This window comes from Corvus cornix, chromosome 4A (genome assembly GCF_000738735.6).
Source record: "Corvus cornix cornix isolate S_Up_H32 chromosome 4A, ASM73873v5, whole genome shotgun sequence".
NCBI classification, from domain to species: domain Eukaryota; kingdom Metazoa; phylum Chordata; class Aves; order Passeriformes; family Corvidae; genus Corvus; species Corvus cornix.
In genome coordinates, this window is record NC_047058.1 from 17868869 (window position 1) to 17885972 (window position 17104).

At 44.5% G+C, this 17104-nt stretch overlaps 1 protein-coding gene across 3 annotated transcripts in view; it reads right to left on the reverse strand.

Moving 5' to 3' along the window:
- AMOT (angiomotin) overlaps positions 1-17104 on the reverse strand; it is a 57735-nt gene that overhangs the window by 26597 nt on the left and 14034 nt on the right. For 2 of the 3 annotated variants that reach the window (XM_039571882.1, XM_010403202.4), the window contains exons 2-3: positions 5869-6034; positions 3551-4469 (exon numbers count right to left, since the gene is read on the reverse strand). In XM_039571882.1, the coding sequence (XP_039427816.1) occupies positions 3551-4422 (872 nt within the window). In that variant the 5' untranslated portion in view covers positions 4423-4469; positions 5869-6034. Of the gene's footprint in view, positions 1-3550; positions 4470-5868; positions 6035-10841; positions 11005-17104 lie in introns of those variants that run through there. The other variant, XM_039571881.1, reaches the window with a different exon arrangement.

The window sequence follows — 17104 nt, forward strand, 5'->3', positions numbered from 1 at the left end:
ACACAATTTGGATTTTTCAAGATTTTTAAGCCGCACTGCAAAATGTAAAAGTAAAAATGACTATTGCTGTCACCTAACAGTATTGCCAATAAAATGGTAGTAGAAAATTCCCTCCATGAGAGAATGAGTCCTCAGGTAACCCCGCAATAGTCATCAAAATTTTATCTGAACCAACCACTTCAGAAAAAATGTAGACTCTCAAAACACATATACAACGAAATTACACAATCTCCTTCCATTTGCTTAAGCATCACAGAGACCTGAATAAACCAAATGCAGAAAAAAAACCCCTCAGAGCAATTATCCCCACAAGTGTTTGGGTTTGAAGGCATAACTTTAAGGGCCACTTCTCTGTGCACCACGCAGGAATCTCTGCTCCCCTGACAGCCCCTGGCATGGATCAGAGGAACGCTCCACACAGGCCAAGTACAAACCTGGATTTATGGCTCTGCAACTACAAGGGTCACTCAGCTTTTCAGGCAGGAAGACAGAGACAGGGAGTAAGGGCAGCTCTGCAGCCATCAGGGGTGCTCAGGCTGCCAGGACAGAGGGTCACACACAAGGTCTGTGGGCAGAGCAACACAGTGGGGAGGGCAGAAGAATGAAGGGATCAGGAAAGGTCTCTGGCTCGTTAAGGTTTTTTTTAATGCCTTTCCAGCTTCTCCTGCATGTTTCGTGTTCAAGAAGCTCCAGTTCCCCTCTCTTCCCCAGCCCTCCTGCACAAACCAGGAAATGCTGACTGCGGGAGGGAGCAGGCTCCACTCCATTACACAGCCGAAATCAAACCCAGGCATTTTTGTTCTGCTGCCCAGTCATACCTGATTAGCCCCCACTTTGATGCTGCTCAGGGGAACGCAGTGCACAGAGTGATTTACTAATTATGGGACAAATTCTGCAGACCTCCCTCTCAAAAACTTTCTGTGAAGTCAATGGGATTAATCACCACAGCAGGAGCTCAGTCGCTTGGGCTCCAGATGGAGGATGGCGCTTGAATCAGAGAGACAAGGAGCTTCCCCTGTACCCAAAACTGCATCAGACAGGGGCTTCCTCTGCCCCCAAAACTGCATCAGAGACGGGGCTTCCTCTGCCCCCAAAAATGCATCAGAGACAGGGGCTTCCTCTGCCCCCAAAACTGTATCAGGGGCAGGGGCTTCCTCTGCATCCAAAACTGTATCAGAGACAGGGGCTTCCTCTGCATCCAAAACTGCTCCCACTCTCGCTGTGCTGCCACAGGAGACCTTGCAGCCCCCAGGACACAGAATCCAAGGCACCCGTGCTCTGCTCTTAGACTGGAGGTTTGTTTTCACCACCAATGCTCAAGTGCAGTTGAGGTATACGGGAGGGAACAGGACCCTGGAGCTTCACACGAAGCCAGCCCTTTTCTTTAAAATTTCCAAATAACAGCAGAGATGCCTCTGGCATGCCCGGTATTTACATTAAACCAACATCATTACCAACATACACTGTTCCCAAACTTACACCGCCCAGGAGCAGGTGAGGCAAACTGTTTGCAGACTGGTTTAAACTTACCACACAGCCCATTCCTTTCCCAGACTGGGGAGGGTGAAGCATGAGAATGCTGTGAATTCCCCAATGTTTATCTTGCTCAACGAGTTTTATTTAACCGCATCATTAGGTCACCCTCAAATTCCCCCGAACAATGAGGGGAAAAACCCGCAGAAAAGGGTGTGGCTTCGGGAGCAGAGAGAAGGGGCTTTGTTTCCTTGACGCACAGTTCAAAAAATGCACACATTTACCAATCCAAATGAATCCCGATAAACGCCGAGCTGCGGCGCAGGAAAACTGGAGACTTCGAGGACAGTCCTGGTGCGAGGCAAAGGCTCTCCCCGGAGCTGTTTGCCTTTAAAATCCCCACACCATCACCCAGCTGCACCTTTAGCAACATAGAAGGTTTCTTGTCTAAGTGACAGTTTCTGTTAAAGCGTGTGGGAGAGAGAGGGGAATAGAGGACTCGCTCCCTTCCTTTGCTACGCTGCTCTGTAATTTATGGATTAGTCTTGCAATTGTTCTACTACTCCAGCATTTGCTTGCAAAGGAAACCTCTCCTCTGTGCAGCTATTTAGGTTAAAAAGTAACCTCATTAGATTCCCAATGCTTTGAAGACAAATTTCAGTTGCTTCCCCTACTGGAAACCTTGCCAGCTGAACCTTTCTCCTCCCCCTCCTTCCCCCCACCATGTTCTTTCAAAGCAGCCAGGATCCATCCAATACAGACAAAAATCACCCTGTCTAGAGGAGCTGACTGTTGGCGTGTTTTCAAATACCTCTCCCTTAAACAGCAAGCAGGCTACATCTCACTGCATATAATATTATGAGTATTTCTGATGCAGCTGAACCATAGAGGAGCAGTTTCCCTGTCCCGTGTGCACAGAGGTTTGAGGCCTTTGAATTTGCAAAAACATTTGCAACGAGTTTCTACAATCATTACCCCCCTAAACCCTTTCTTCCCCTTTTCCTGGCCTCTTTATTATTTATTTAGCCAGATCAAAGGGCCTTTTCATCAGGCTTGTATGCTGCTGAAGTCATTTCAGATCACAAACAATGGTGGACAAACTCTGAAAATAGCTCCTCATAGGGCTAGGAAGGTTCTGAGCAGATTCAAACTCCCTAAAGCTCAGTTTCTGCTCCCAAATACTGACTGGTTTCTTCATGCTCCCCTCAAAATGTGCAAACACAAATGCACAGAGACCTCTCCATTTACATCCTCCTGTAGCTCCTCTGAATTACCCTTTTAGCTTCAAAATGAGGCCAAAATCATTACACCAGATCCCACCTGGTGTGAGGCAGAGACAAGGTGGTATGGGAACAGGTAAAGTAAAGCTGGGGTTTTAGCCCACCTTAGTAAAACTTCATCTTCCCACATGGACATCAGTGTTTGGCTTAAGCCAAATCCAGCTCCTGATCTAGAGGGAACCAGAACAGGCTGAGATTTCAAATGATGCAAGAAAAATGAGCAAAACCTGGACAAGCAAATCTGGGATGGGGCACATAGCATACACCATTTTCCTTTCCCACACTTCAGTCCACTGAAATTAAAATTTTAAAAACTCTACAGGAAGCTCAGAGGTGATTTTTGCTGCCTGCACCGTTGTTGCTTTCATTCACTTTCTCCTTTCCTATGTGATGCAGTTTTAAGAAAAATCTTTGTCTGGCAGATGTAATTAAAGTACAGCTTAAGTCTTGCAAAAAGCAACTGCAAGTTTCTACAATGAATCACACCATAACTTTGGCTTTTGTAGCAAAGCTTTTGTGAGGCTCTGGAGCCTCAGCATTAAACTTCCCCATACCATAAAATCGAGTTGGCTTGGTTTGGATTTTTTTTTTTTTTTTTTTTTTTGGTAAAAAAGAGTCAGGCCTTGGTAACAGTCCTTCCAGACAGTCTGCAGCTGAACACAATGTGTCATCTCACATAATGAAGATGGGGTCTTTGCTGAAGGAACACCTGCCTCAGGAGTGAAGGTGATGGACTGAGTGTTATATTGTCTTTCCCTACGTGGCTGTGACGGGGTTTGTTTTAAGGTCTTGCTTACCTGACTGACCCATACTCAGGGGGATGCTGATACCTCATCATAGGCCCATCAGATCTTCCCTGCTGGCTCATGCGATGGTCACTATAGAAATGCCCCGAGTCCTGAGGTTTGCAGTTCATAGACGGGGTGGACACGTTTTTGTAAGGATACTCTGGGGGAGGCCCCCGCTGCTCCATTCCTTTCATGCTGGCCTGGGAAGGGGGCTGCACCGAGTTCTTGTAGAACTCATTGGAGCCAGAATTTTTGTAAGGGTCGCTGGACTGCTGGGGAGAGAGGGGGGACAGCGGGGAGAGCGGCGCGCTCGTGACGGGCGCGTGGGCCTTGACCCCGCTGGTGGCCAGGGACAGCTGCATCAGCCTCTCGCTCAGGGAGCGCACGTGGCCTTGCTTGAGGTCCTTCAGTCCTTCGTCCTGGTGCACCTTCCCCGGGCTCACCCGCTGCACCGTGGGCCGCCCTTCAGTCCTCATCTTCTGGTTGGTGACGCCCGTGACGTAGAAGGCCGCCCCGACGCTGGCGTGCGGCTGGCCCCGGAAATACTGCGACTGCACCTTGGCCTCCTCGTAGGTCGGGAGGTCCTCGCTGTTCTGGAGCCGCGGCGACAGCTGCTTCTCCATGATGCTGTTGTCCACCTGTATCTCCTGGCCCTGGGGCTCCTGGCGGGCAGCATGAGTCACGAGCTGGTGGTCCTGGGAGCTCAGCCCTTCGTTCTGAGAGGCCGGGCTGCCAGTGCTGCTGAAAGGGGGGGCATTCCCTGTGGCTTGCTGGTGTAAGGCGAGAAGGTTGCGGTTGTCATTTGGGTTCCCGTATCGGAGCTGCTCCTGCAGCAGGCGCTGTAAAACTGTCGTAGCTGCTTGCTCTTCTGAATTCCTCATCTCAAACTGTGGTGCCTTTTGGGTGGAATGTAGAAGCTGCCCTTGACCTAAGGAAAGGAGACACGGTTATTAGCGCCTGAGTGGATCGGGCAAGAGATATTCAAGAGCAATGGCTTGAAATACAGAAAAAAAGCAGGTTAGATTACCAAAGGTTCCCGTAACAATGGGGGTCATCAAGGCCCTTGACCTAAGAAGGACTTGCATGCCCGGGGGGCAAAGCCTTAGAAAGGTGATGAAAGGTGACTTGAAAGTTTATAGGCAAATCAATCGACTGCAAGCTGTAGGGATGCATGCCAAATACCTCAGACAGCATCTTGGTTAAAAGGAGACGTGGAATTCACAGGATGATGGTAAAAATGCCTGAAACCTGTTTGCTTTATACTTAGAATTACCAACAGTGAAATACACTTCCCATATTTGTAGGCAGACAAGGATTAAAGTGTGGAATCAGCAACTTGTCAGTTTTAAGGGAAAGAAAAAACAAAAAAGAGGCCCATTGAGATAGCGTATGGTTCAAAAGAAGTAAAGAAATCTCTTAGCTTAGATACAGCAATTAATGAATACCTAGTTAGCCAACAGGTTTTCAGAGTTATGAAGCACCCAGAGTGAGATCAGCACCTATTCTCCCTGCTGCAGAAAACCCCAGGCACGGTGCAAGTGAGGACTCAGGAACTTCCTGCTATACAAAGGCAACCAAATCCTCACACATCTAAATATCCTCAGCGGAATGCATGCAAATGCAAGGGGAGGAAAAAGAGTTGTCTGATCTAAGGAACAGAAAAAGACCTCTGAGTGGCAGGAAAAAACACTTTGTCCCAATGAGAGAAACACAAAGAGCCAATGTCAGGCACATCCTAAGTACAGATTAAGCCAGTGACCAACAGCAATTACGTTTTGCTCAGTCTCCCAGTGGAGTCAGGAGTGTGTCATGGAAACTCAGGCCCACTGGCCTTGCATGAGTTGAAGCATCAAAAATTAATGATACCTTTGAGACATGTAACTGAAAGCAGAGCTACTTTTGAGCTAGAACAGCTCAGAATAGGGAGTAAGCCTTACCCGCTGGCCAAGCTGTGGCTCTGCCCTGACAGCAGAACACGTGTTGGTGTTCTAGCATTTTATTTTGACACCTTTTTTCTGTATAACATTGTCCCTTAGCAGAAGGTAACTTGCTCCCAACAGTTTGTTCTGCGGCAGAAGCAGGAATCAGGAGGCCTGAAGGGTCTGCTTTGTGCTGCATGTTCACAATCTCCCTGTTTGCTCCCTCAGGCCAGCCAACCCCTGCAACACAAGGACTCACATGGAGCAGACAAAAACCCTTTGCAAACCTTAATGAAGAGAAAGTTAAAATCCACCTCATTCCAGGCTGCTCACCACTGCAGGAGTTCAGGCCCTGTTAGCTGACCTGGAATGTGACTCCTCTGAAATCCTGTTTGAAGTGGCACATACCTTTGTCCTTCACTTGGAGTTCCCTGGTAAGGAGGAGCAGTTCTGCCACATGGGGGGACACACTCAGCTTTCCTCCTGCAAATCCAAGATCTCCACTCAGAGATGGCTTCAGGCTCCTCTTCAGCAGGCCAGATCACTTGATACTCTCCTCGCTCCCAAAATAACTCTGAGGGAAGCATTAAAAACATCATTTTAATCAGTACATGAGACCCTAGAAATAATAAACCTTGGCCCATATTTCAGATATTCCTTTTGTAGCTTCTTGTTTTCTCCCAGCGCCCAACAATTTTGATCTCTTTAGGATGAATGAACCCCCATGTCCCCAGCAATCTACTCCAGCTGCTGCTTTAATCATGACCATTTCTGCTCCAAGATTAAATGTTGCCAAGTAATGCTTTGTCCCATCTGTGCCTCCAAGTGAAACAGTGATTAAAACCCGCTAATTCTTTAACTCCATTGTTTTACTTTTTGCTCAGAATGAAAGCTGCAGCACAGATGAGGATGTCCTATGCTTATGTCTCCTTTGTCAGTGGTGCTGAGTATTTTGAACTGTGTCATGTCAGCAGAAATCCTCTGCTGGACAGTGACAAGGTGAAATGCTTGATCAACTTCAACACACCGTGCCTCAGAAATAACTGTGAGAATGATCAGTTTGTGAATATTAGCTTTATTTTACAGACTGGGAAAGTCAGGGGAAGAAAAGGACACTGACAGAGTTTATGCCAGAAATACACAGCAGAGCACAGCTCTAATTCCCAAAACGCTCTTTAATTATGGTACTTTTCTCTTTCAGAATATGAAGCAGTAAAGAAACTTTAACCATTGAGGGGAGAAGCAGGAGAATACAGAACAATGTCTATTTAGGCATTCTTACAAGAAGCAGTTCCTGAAGGTGTCCTAAAGAAAAAAACAAGCAATGCAAAAGATGTGGAACATATTTGTGCACTCAGTGTGTTCATACTTAAAGGAAAGGCAATGAAAACAGAACTAGTGAAACTAAAAATATTCATTGATATGTATAATTTAACTTAATTTCCTGGAATGTTGCAAAAAATAAAGTGAACAGATGTAGTGAAGGAATGCAGACATGGATACTTCTGTCTCTGACTTATTACAGCACAAATCCACACCCAACAAAAACTATCTCAGATCTGCAAGTTAAATACTTGAGGTGTCAACAGCAATTTCAAGGCACATGAACAATATCTAAGGAGAGAACAAGGCAGTGCTGTGTGGTGTGGTACTTCAAGATGGTGGTTGAAAAAAGCAGCTAATGTCAAATTCTTAACTGGTGACTTAGCTCAAGAGGGATATATTGAAAGCAGCTGCCAGCAAATATGCAGTAAAGAACCTTTAAACCAGGCATTAAAGATAGCAGATAACTAGAGCAATTTCTAGCCTCTTTTCCCAGTGTTGCACAACAGAAGTTAAGGATTCCTCAACCCCCTCACACCAGAATCATCACTGACTCTTCTTTTTTTATTTTTTTAAACCAAGCTGCCCTGAGCAACCTTTTTATTAGAGCATAAAAAGGCTTTTATTATGCAATATGATGCTGCCTTTCCACCCAAAGATTTCTTTTGTCTCAACTGGAAAAATCTAAGGAGGTGGAGGGGGCTTGTTTATTTTTTTAATACAAAGATACAACCCAGCTTGAGACTCTGCCTCTCTGCCTTAAAGATTTTTTTTTCAACAGACAAATCCAATCTGTGCATGTTTAACTCCTTCAAATGCTCCAGGAACCATTTCACACGCAGAGCTTCACTCCTCAGCACTACCAGCTCATTCTGCTGAGCTGATGGAGGGAGGGCACAGTTCACATTGAAAACATTTGCCAGAACTGAATACTACTAATTTTAGTGTGGGTGTAAACAAGAAATCAACCTGGAAATCCAAAGCAAAAGGTGGGCTGAGATACAACATAAGGATATTCTGGCCAACAAATCCGCTTTATTTAAATACTGACTTGTAGCCTTTTTTTCCCAGTTTTATCCCATTATTTTTATTAACAAAGAAAATCTTGTGCAACTAATTTGGGTGGCAGCATTTCTGGAATCTGCTTTCTGAGCAGGCTGGAAACTCCTGGCAGAACTAGTGAGTTAACTTTTCTATTAACTAAACACAAAAATGAACAGTACTATCGGTGCTGAAGCCCATGTGTTATTTATTTGGACACCAAACTCTGTTTGTGTCAGGCTCTTCCAGCAATTTTGGTTTTCAGTGTGCCAAAGATGGAAATTAGTGAGATGCACTGGAAAAGTTGTTATGATAGAGCTGGAAGGAAATTGGGAAGGTTCTGTAGATACTTTAAACTGACGTATTTGGGGGTTTAGCCTACATCTATTATGATGGATAGGCTGAAATCAGACTGCCAACAACTCTGCCAAACTGTATGGATTGGATAGTGCACTCTCCATTGCCACAAAGCCCAGAAACACCTTCTCCAGTGGAGGAGAAATCAGGTTTAGATCAAATCTCATCCAAGGAACCACGGTGAGATTTCCCAGGCTGAAGCAATTTTGCAATTTGCTCCCAAGCATCGCAGCTCTATCATCTTCCACCTCATTCCAACCTCTGGTCTGAAATTACTCCTGGTAACTTGAGGGAAAAGCTCTTGAGGAAACATCAGAACCTAGAACTGGTAGAACTAACACAGGAATTGCAAATAGTGCTGCACCATGCTGAGATCAAGAACGGGCATAAAAGGGGGTAGTGTAGGTACTATTTAAGGAAGAAAAGCCTCATGTTTGCAGGGCATTGTGTAAAAAACCCAGTAGCTGAAGCTTCTGTCTTAAACATCATGTAATTATGCACAGGAACCTTGCCAGTCCCTCGTGAGGAAGGAAGATTAATGAAGAATTTAAAATGATAATACTGCCAGGCTGTAGGGAACCAAAGCAGCACATTTCTGTACAGCATGCAAATATTTTCCAGCATTATAAAAATAAACAAGCTTAGACAAGTGAGCGACTCACCACTGTTTGATGAGTGGCTCTAACGCTATAGCTCAATTAACCTGCATGGAGCAATAATAACCTCACAAGCAAAGAGAAGCATCTTTCTTTAGCTTGTGAAACGAAGAGGAATGCAAGAGTCCCTGTGAGGACAGCCTGTGCATACTTGCCCAGAATTACTGCTTAGCCAAGGAGCTAATTAGCTTACACATCAGGTGGGATGGGAACAGGTTCACCACCTCATCAGGGCTGAAGTACAGTTAAGCACTTTCAGTTTTACTCCGAAGTTTTGTGTCACTCACACCTGAAACAATCCAGTGACAGACTTCAAACTCCAGATGCAAATTCTGCAAAGTAATTCTGTGGTTTTTCTTAAAGGATGTGCTCGTGATACTGCCCATCCTGGTTGGCAGCAGGGGATGGGATGCTATCAGGTAGATGAGGTTTTAGGCTGGTTTTTTAGGTGCAGGGTTACCTTCAGACAGACCTGCACTCTATAATAGAGGAGGGGACATGAAACAGAGACAGTGTGGACAGGACCAGCTGCGAGGTCCCCGGGCAATGCTCCCATGCTGAGTCACCCCCTGGGTAATGGAAACACTCCGCTGCTCCATGGCCCACGCAAACCCCGCAGGCTGATCCCTGATCCTGCAGAATTCACTCAGCCTGGGTGTCTCCAAGATCACTGGAACTGTGGTTGTTCTGCACACACACTCACTCTGAAGTGGCTGGGAGCACCAGGGACTCAGAGGCGAGGTCCCAAATTATTCAATGAATACTGCAGGTTATCACTGAATGCTCTTTGCTTCCTCTCAGTCCTACCCGAGGAAGAGGAGGAGGAAGGGAGGGAACACACATCAGGATAGTCCTGGAGAATAAATGTTCCCAACGTCTGGCGCCAACACCCAGACCTGCAAGGCAGCACTCAGCAAGTCCCAGCGCTGTGAAAGCGCTTTAGCACCTGCTCCTAACCAGGAGGAGGTTCCAGACTCCAACCATAAACACCTCCCCAGCTCCCATTCAGCCCTCCCGGCCCTGCCTGCCTCCATCTGCTGCCCGTGGCTCAGGTGATCCCGGAGGGTGGCACGGAGCAGGTGCATGGAGTGCTGCCAGCATTACTCATCTTCATTCCAGAAGGGCAGAGTCACCGGGCAAACAAGAAAAACTTCCTTCTTTTAACGAAAAACAAGAACAATGTCACCCGGAGGGGGGCAAATAAGATGCATACCCATTGTATTAGATCATCGGGCTACAGCAACGAGAGGCCACGAGAACAACCAAAGACTGGTCCCAGTTTTAACAACTCTCCCAGTCAAACTGAGTCCACCTGAGCAAGGCTTAGACTGTCCCTAACCCTAGCCCTCAAACACTCATGTCACTGGGACCAGGCACAGGGAAGCCTGGCAGGCCTGAAGAAAAGGGAGTGAGTTGCTTGGCCTGGCTGGAGATAAATAAGTCAAGACATCAACATGGGAAGATGCCCTCTAAATAACATCTCAAAGGAAAAAACTGAGAAGACCTTACCTGACCTTTGAATTACTGCTCCCCTCACTAAAAAGTATCAATTCCTTCACAGGGAAGTTCCTATAATCTTCACCAACATAATTTAGGCTTTATATTACAAAGGAAAAAAAAAAAAAAAAGAGAGAAGAATAAACACTTAGAAAGCCCGGTATAAATAGGAATGTGTCATGGCTTTTAAGCATTTTGAAAAGAATGTTATGGAATTTCAAGTTCCTCCATAAAATTTTAAAAGTCACAGGGGCAGGAGGATTTATTCTGAATATACCAGTCTAATAGGAAAACCAGCTGTTTTTATTGAGAATATTTCTTCATGAAGACATCCCACCACTCAATTACTTAAACGGTTACGCAGCACCACCTAACACTGCTCACGCATCTGCAGAGTCACAACGCTTTATGGGCAGGTACTGCCACTTCTGCATAATTAGTGAAACACAAATTGCAGCACAGGCAATGGGAGCTCTGCTACCAACTCCAGAAAGGCCAAGATCTCACCTTTTAGACGTCCTCTTGCTAAAACCAGCTCAAGCTCAGGCAGCTTTAGCCACACCAGGTCTCATTTCAGAGGCTGCCTCCCAGCACAGACGGAGCAAGATTCATCTGCTTGAAACTTCGCAGATTTCCAGTAATTATCCTTGCAGAACTGGGGGATTGCTGCAAGCCCAAGCCGCAGTTTTAATTCAACATCAAGCTTTGTTTTGTCTTTTGCGAATGCTCCACTTCTCGCTGCTGCTGGCACTCAGGCAGCGCCCTGCTTCTGTCGTCAGCAGCCCCTGTCCCACAACTATCCCAACTATGCCTCAGCACCAGTTTCATTGCATTGTGTGGTTTCTCCATTCCTTCCCTGATTTAGTCCAGGCCTCTCCTCGGGGCTCTCAGATAATGAAAACCATGTGAGAGTAAAATGTAATCTTCAAACACGCAAACCAGTTTCATGTGCATTATCAGAAGGGAGCAAAATGTTGACAGTGCATCATTTGTCCCTACAGATAGGATCGGACTCTTTTAATTGCTGCTGAGATAAAACAAAAAAAAAAAAAAAAAAACAACCCAAGATTGGAATCACCATCCACATTAAAAATAAAGTCAAAATTCGAACCTAAAAGCTTAAGCACTCCTGAAAACAATGGAAATATTATCCCTAAACAGATATATCCATTTTGTGCCACCTTAAGGTAGTTTTTCCTCATATGTCAGTTGTGACATCCTGAAAATTTATATCATAAGTTGACACAAATAAAAAAATGTAGGTGGAGGAGGATGCAGGGAAGAAAACAACCACTACGGCCTAACTTTAGCATGGAATTTTCTGGCTTTTACTAGCAATACCACAATTTAAACTATTTTAAGTCCCCATATGGAGGAGCTCTTCTTATTTCAGAAAGCAGTTTCACAGAATTTAACGGGACTAACCACAGAATCCGGAAAGCAGGCAGGCATGGCCCCTCCTCTGGTCTAAGGGCTGCTTTTTGTTTCCTTTAGAAAAAGAAACAGCTAAAATACAGGTAACCTTGCCAGTTGTCAGTCACAGATGCTGTGGCCCACAGAAGGGCACAAACCTAGTGCAGTACTGGGATAGCCCAACATCACCAAGAGATCTCAGCAGGTACCACGGGTTAAAAATATGAATTAAAAGTAAAACCCTACAGAAGATCCAGCCCACTGCATTTTAGACAGCAAGGATGTTATAAAAGTGGTTTTGGTGTTGTTCTTTTATCATAACCACATGGGCTTTTCATGTGCACCTTGTAAAAAACCTTTAATTACCTATAAGATGATTAATTGAGCCTCACCACCACACTGGGAGGAAGATATTACTCCATTCATTTTAGCACAGTGATGACTGGCTAAGTCCTGGCCTACATTGATGTTTTTTGTTGCCACAACTATGTCACTCAGGGAATTGATTTTTTTCAATGCAAGTATTCCAGCAACCACTCTAAAACAGATGCAGTTACAGTAGGAAATAATTTGTTTTAGGTGTATTGCTTAGGAAACCTCATGTAAACCACACCAGCACAACTTCTTCCTTGCTAATATAAACTCCATCACTGCTAGAAAGATCTTCTGTAGTAACAGGAGCAGCAAGCACAGATTCTGCCTAAATGGATCAAGGATGTTGGCATCCCAGGACTTGTGCAAGCAGAAGGCAGAGGAACCTTCTGAGTGTTTCCTACAGCTGGAGAAGATACTTCTGCAAAGGATCCTCAGCAGCTGCAGAAAAATAGTTAAAGATTTAGAGCTCTAATGAACAAAATGAACTTCATGCACAGAAACCAGAGGTAACACATGGCTCCTTGAGCACAAATCCAAGGTGATTAACCTTCCCTGCTCCCACTCAGAGCTCAGTCAATGCCAGCAGGGCTGGTGCAGGAAACGCATTCAGCTCTCCCCTGCCTGAGGAATGCAGTGCCAGGGCCTCTCCAGGCTGCTGTCCTGGGTCTCCCAAGGGAACACATCCTGCAGTTTGCCTCCCCCAGCACCACCCTGGGCCCTGATCTCCATCCCAGCCTTTTGAGATTGCTCCATGGAAGCATCCCTTCAAACCCCCTGAGCAGCAGGGGATGGGGCCAGCAGTTTCCCACACACAGTTTCTATTGCCATCCCTACTCCCCCAAATCAGAAATCCACTGGGCTTTCAACACATGCTAAATCCACTCTTCCCCCCAGGGGTGCTAAGCTTTTTTTATTGCTTTTTCTTTTTTTAAAGGAGATCCAAGTGCTCCACACCCAATCCCAATTCAACAAGAGCAAAAGCTGCTCTTTTCCATGTAACTTTGGAGTGCTCTTTTCTGCCCGCTCTCCACGGATCCCTGATCTTACCCAAAGGAAGGGTGGAACAGGCTACATAATGGCTCTTAGGCGCTTCAAGCTTCATCATTGTACAGTAAAAAGCATTCCAAATTTGTTTTTACCCAATACAAACATCAGCACTCAGCTGCGATGACTCCAGAAAACTCCAGATTACCACCTCCTCGTGCACCTCCACAGGCTCTCCCAGGATCCCAGACTGGTTTGGGTTGGAAGGGACATTAAAACCCATCTCATTCCAACCCCCCGGCACAGGCAGGGATGCCATCTCACACTGGTTTTGAAAATGCTGCTCTCCAAAAATACAGAGGAGGTTTCAGCTTTGTTTCTTTTCAAATAGACAATGGGAAAACAAGGAAGATATGTTTTCCCAAGCCCCACAACAAGACAGGCTAGCCCTAGTATGAAGCAATCAAATTTGTTTCAGCTGAACACAGAACCACCCAAATTAGAACAGCAGGAAAAGTCCACCAAACCCTGATGGGAACAAAGTCACTGAAATGTGGAATTACTTTCCTTGAGGGTTACAGTAAATAATCCTAATATATTAAGTAATTCTTTCAAAAACCAAGTTGTGTAGAGACACAAAACATTTTAAAAAAATATTTCTGTGACACAACTCTCAGACAAGGTCTTACAAATGCTAATTAATTCATTAAACAAAATCCTAAACTAGTTTAATTCATAACATTCATATAAGAGAACTGTTCAACAACATCTTAGTCTACTATTAGACACTGTAAGTGCTTTGCTAATACAAATAAGCCTTCAAAAACCAATTTTATTGGATCAGTGAACTTTTTTGTCATTTACACAAAGTCTGGTTCTATACTGTGACCAATACTGGTGGAACCTTATATAGCCCAACAGTTTTTACTGAGGAAAATGACCAAAGGCCTCTCCAAACTCCCAAGGAATTTCAAATATTTAGTATTAAAAAAAAAAAAAAAAAGGTTATTTTAAGCTGAGACACAACCAAACTAGACAAGAGTCATTCTCAGAGAGGACGAGAAAGTAAAAAAGCAGCAAGTATGAATGGCAGCATTTATCTCTGAAGCCCTTCTGCAGGACCAAGAATGCAGACTGCCTGCCACGAAGAGAGGAGACGCTCAGCTCTTGGGAACAGGAGGGAGCCCTCACTTTTCCAGGGCCAGCCAAGCCCTATGGGAGCTGCCCACGACAAGGGATGCCACATCCTACAACCACCACGAGGGATGGCCACAGCTCCATCCCCAGGCACCAGGGGAGGCTCCAACACACGTTCTGTTCTTCCTGCACCTAAGCCAAGCACCTCACACAAACCTCTCCACTCTACGAAGACAAGATTTTAAAGAAGAAGAAGAAAACTTCCTTTTTTTTTGAGAAGTTTGTTTCCATAGGCCTTTGAATTCTGTTCACAGGGGTTTTTTTATTTATGATACTTCATTTTCCATTCCTATTCACTCCTCAGGCACCGAGCTCCCACTGACATCAAATGTCTGGTTTGCCCTGAATGGCCATTTATACACAAGTAAGTTTCAAATCTATTCTTACTTTAAAAATTTCATCCAAGTGTCCATGTAAACACAAATTCCATCAACCACGAAAAACTCCTTTCACTTACAGGCATAGCAGGCAGTAAGAAAAGATTCAATTACATATTTAAAAATTAATTGCTCCTAGAAACAACTTCACACTAGTTTTCCCCAAAGTTGTTGGATCTTTTTTCTGTCTTGAAGACAACATTTCAAGGCTACTCTGGAGAGCCAGGTAATATGCAAAATTTGGATATTTGCTGACTTCAGAGTTCTCCATACAGCCCATTACTTTCACATGGACACAATCCCAGTCTCAGATCTGTCCAAAGCATGAACTTTTTGCAAAGACTGAAGGTATGGCCATGGAGGCTGCAGGATGAAGTTCTTCCTGTGGCCAGCACTACATTCCAGAGCTGTTTGGGAATACACTCTCTCCTGTATAAAAGGGTTTAACAACTCCTGCAGCCAGACTGGACTCACAGGGCAGGTATGTGCCTGCTCTTTCATAAAAGACAATGATTTAAATCTACAATATGATGCTGCTGCCACATATGGGGCACGTGCACAGAGAGGATCAGGCACAAGGGTATGTGGAAGTCTAACCTAGAAAGTAACTACTCATCAGAAAGTAAGAGAAGCAGAGAATTCCTGAAAGCAATGAGCTTAGAGAAATGGGTTGTGGCCCAGATTCAACACAATGGACTAAATCACTTTGACAAATCCTCTAGTGCTTCCTGAAAGTGTATAACCCCAGCAATAGGCAGTTTGGAACACTTCTATGAGGAACCAAGTCCTCTCTTGTATTTCAGTGGACAGAAGAGGAGAAAGAGCGCCCTGGACCTTATTGCCAATCCCCAAGAATGGCTGTTCTCACACTTTTATAAACACTTGGTCTCCATGGAAGGGGGATACCTAGCAGCAAACATTGGCAACCAAGGACATTCCACTCCCACTATATTGTCCACAATAGCAAGGAGAAAAAAAAAAAATCCATAAGGCTGCTTTGATTAGGAACCCTTTGAGAGGACTTCTTCAAAAGTGAGTGTCTGAAAATACCTTGAACTGTGGGAATGCGCAACCACAGCCAGATGGGGGAAAACAGGCATCTTACTTTATTCTGAAAGCATTTACACTTCAGCCCAAAGTGGGAACATCTATTAATCCAAGAACCTTTTGCCAAGAACAAGGTCATAGTTTTCTTTTTAATTCACAACAGAACCCAACACATAACATATTCTGCACCAAGCAGAGAATCGCATCATTTGCAGGTGTTTGGAGCCAGGTTTTAGTTTAATGCATGTTCTGAACGTGTAAGAACTTTATTATATTGGTTTTGTCCTCCCAGCAGGGCAGAGCTCTGCAGCTCTTTAATAACCACCAGTAAGAAAGAAGCAAGAACTGCACGAGGAGTTCTGCCCCACCAGGGGTATAAACAGACAAATTCTTTCACTGCCAGAAGTATTTATACATTAACACACTCTTGGACTGTTGATAATTCTAAAATTGAAGACCTATTCCTGTGTATACATTAATATGGCAGCAATCTACACCAAGCTCAGATTTTGCTCCACGTTAAGAAAATTAAGCATTAATGAGCTTGAATTTTACTTGAGCTGTTTGTTCATTGCAGTGACAGTGAGCCCCAGCCATGGAGCAAGGCATCATTGTGCTGAGCCCTAGGAAGAATTAAATGGTGCAAGTTGTTCTATCAAAATAGCCACCAAAAAAAAAAAAATAAATCACATTACACTCAACTGGAAACAAAAGGAAGGGCTAGAAGTGGGAGAAGCATTTATGCTTTGATAACTTGGGGGGTTGCAAATTCTCAATTTCACTGTCATGGTTAGGAAAATGTGGCAGCAAAGCAGTGCAACCTTATTTCTAAATAAACAAAAAGATTGGTCAGTCTACTGATGCAAGACAGACTAAAGAGAACAAGAGAACTATTAAATTATCTCCACTTCTGGGATTCTGGCTATTCTTTTGCAAAGTGAATAGCTTATGCTAATCAGGATGCATCTGAAATGCATCATTCAAGCCTCCTTGTACAAATATAGTTCTTATTTATCCCAAAAGATCCCCACCAGCTGGCAATGTTTGCATACAATGCTAAACCCAACCTCAAGAGCCCATGCATTATGAGTCATTTTACACTTAAAAACATTAGCTCCCTTCAGTGTTCTCCAAGACGGTGTATCCCACGAGAAGAACCTTAGTGGAATTCAGCAATACTACACTATATTACCATCCAGCTTCCTCTAGCACAAAGAAGTTACAAGTTTTCTGTTGTTCAGTGGGTTTGGTTTTTTTTTTTCCTCCTAACAGCGTTTTTCCTCCAGAACATCTTTGTGGAAGGAACAAAAGGATTTGCACCAATCCCTTCTATATGAATCAAATATTTATGCTATGTCCTCTTGAAGCACTTTCATC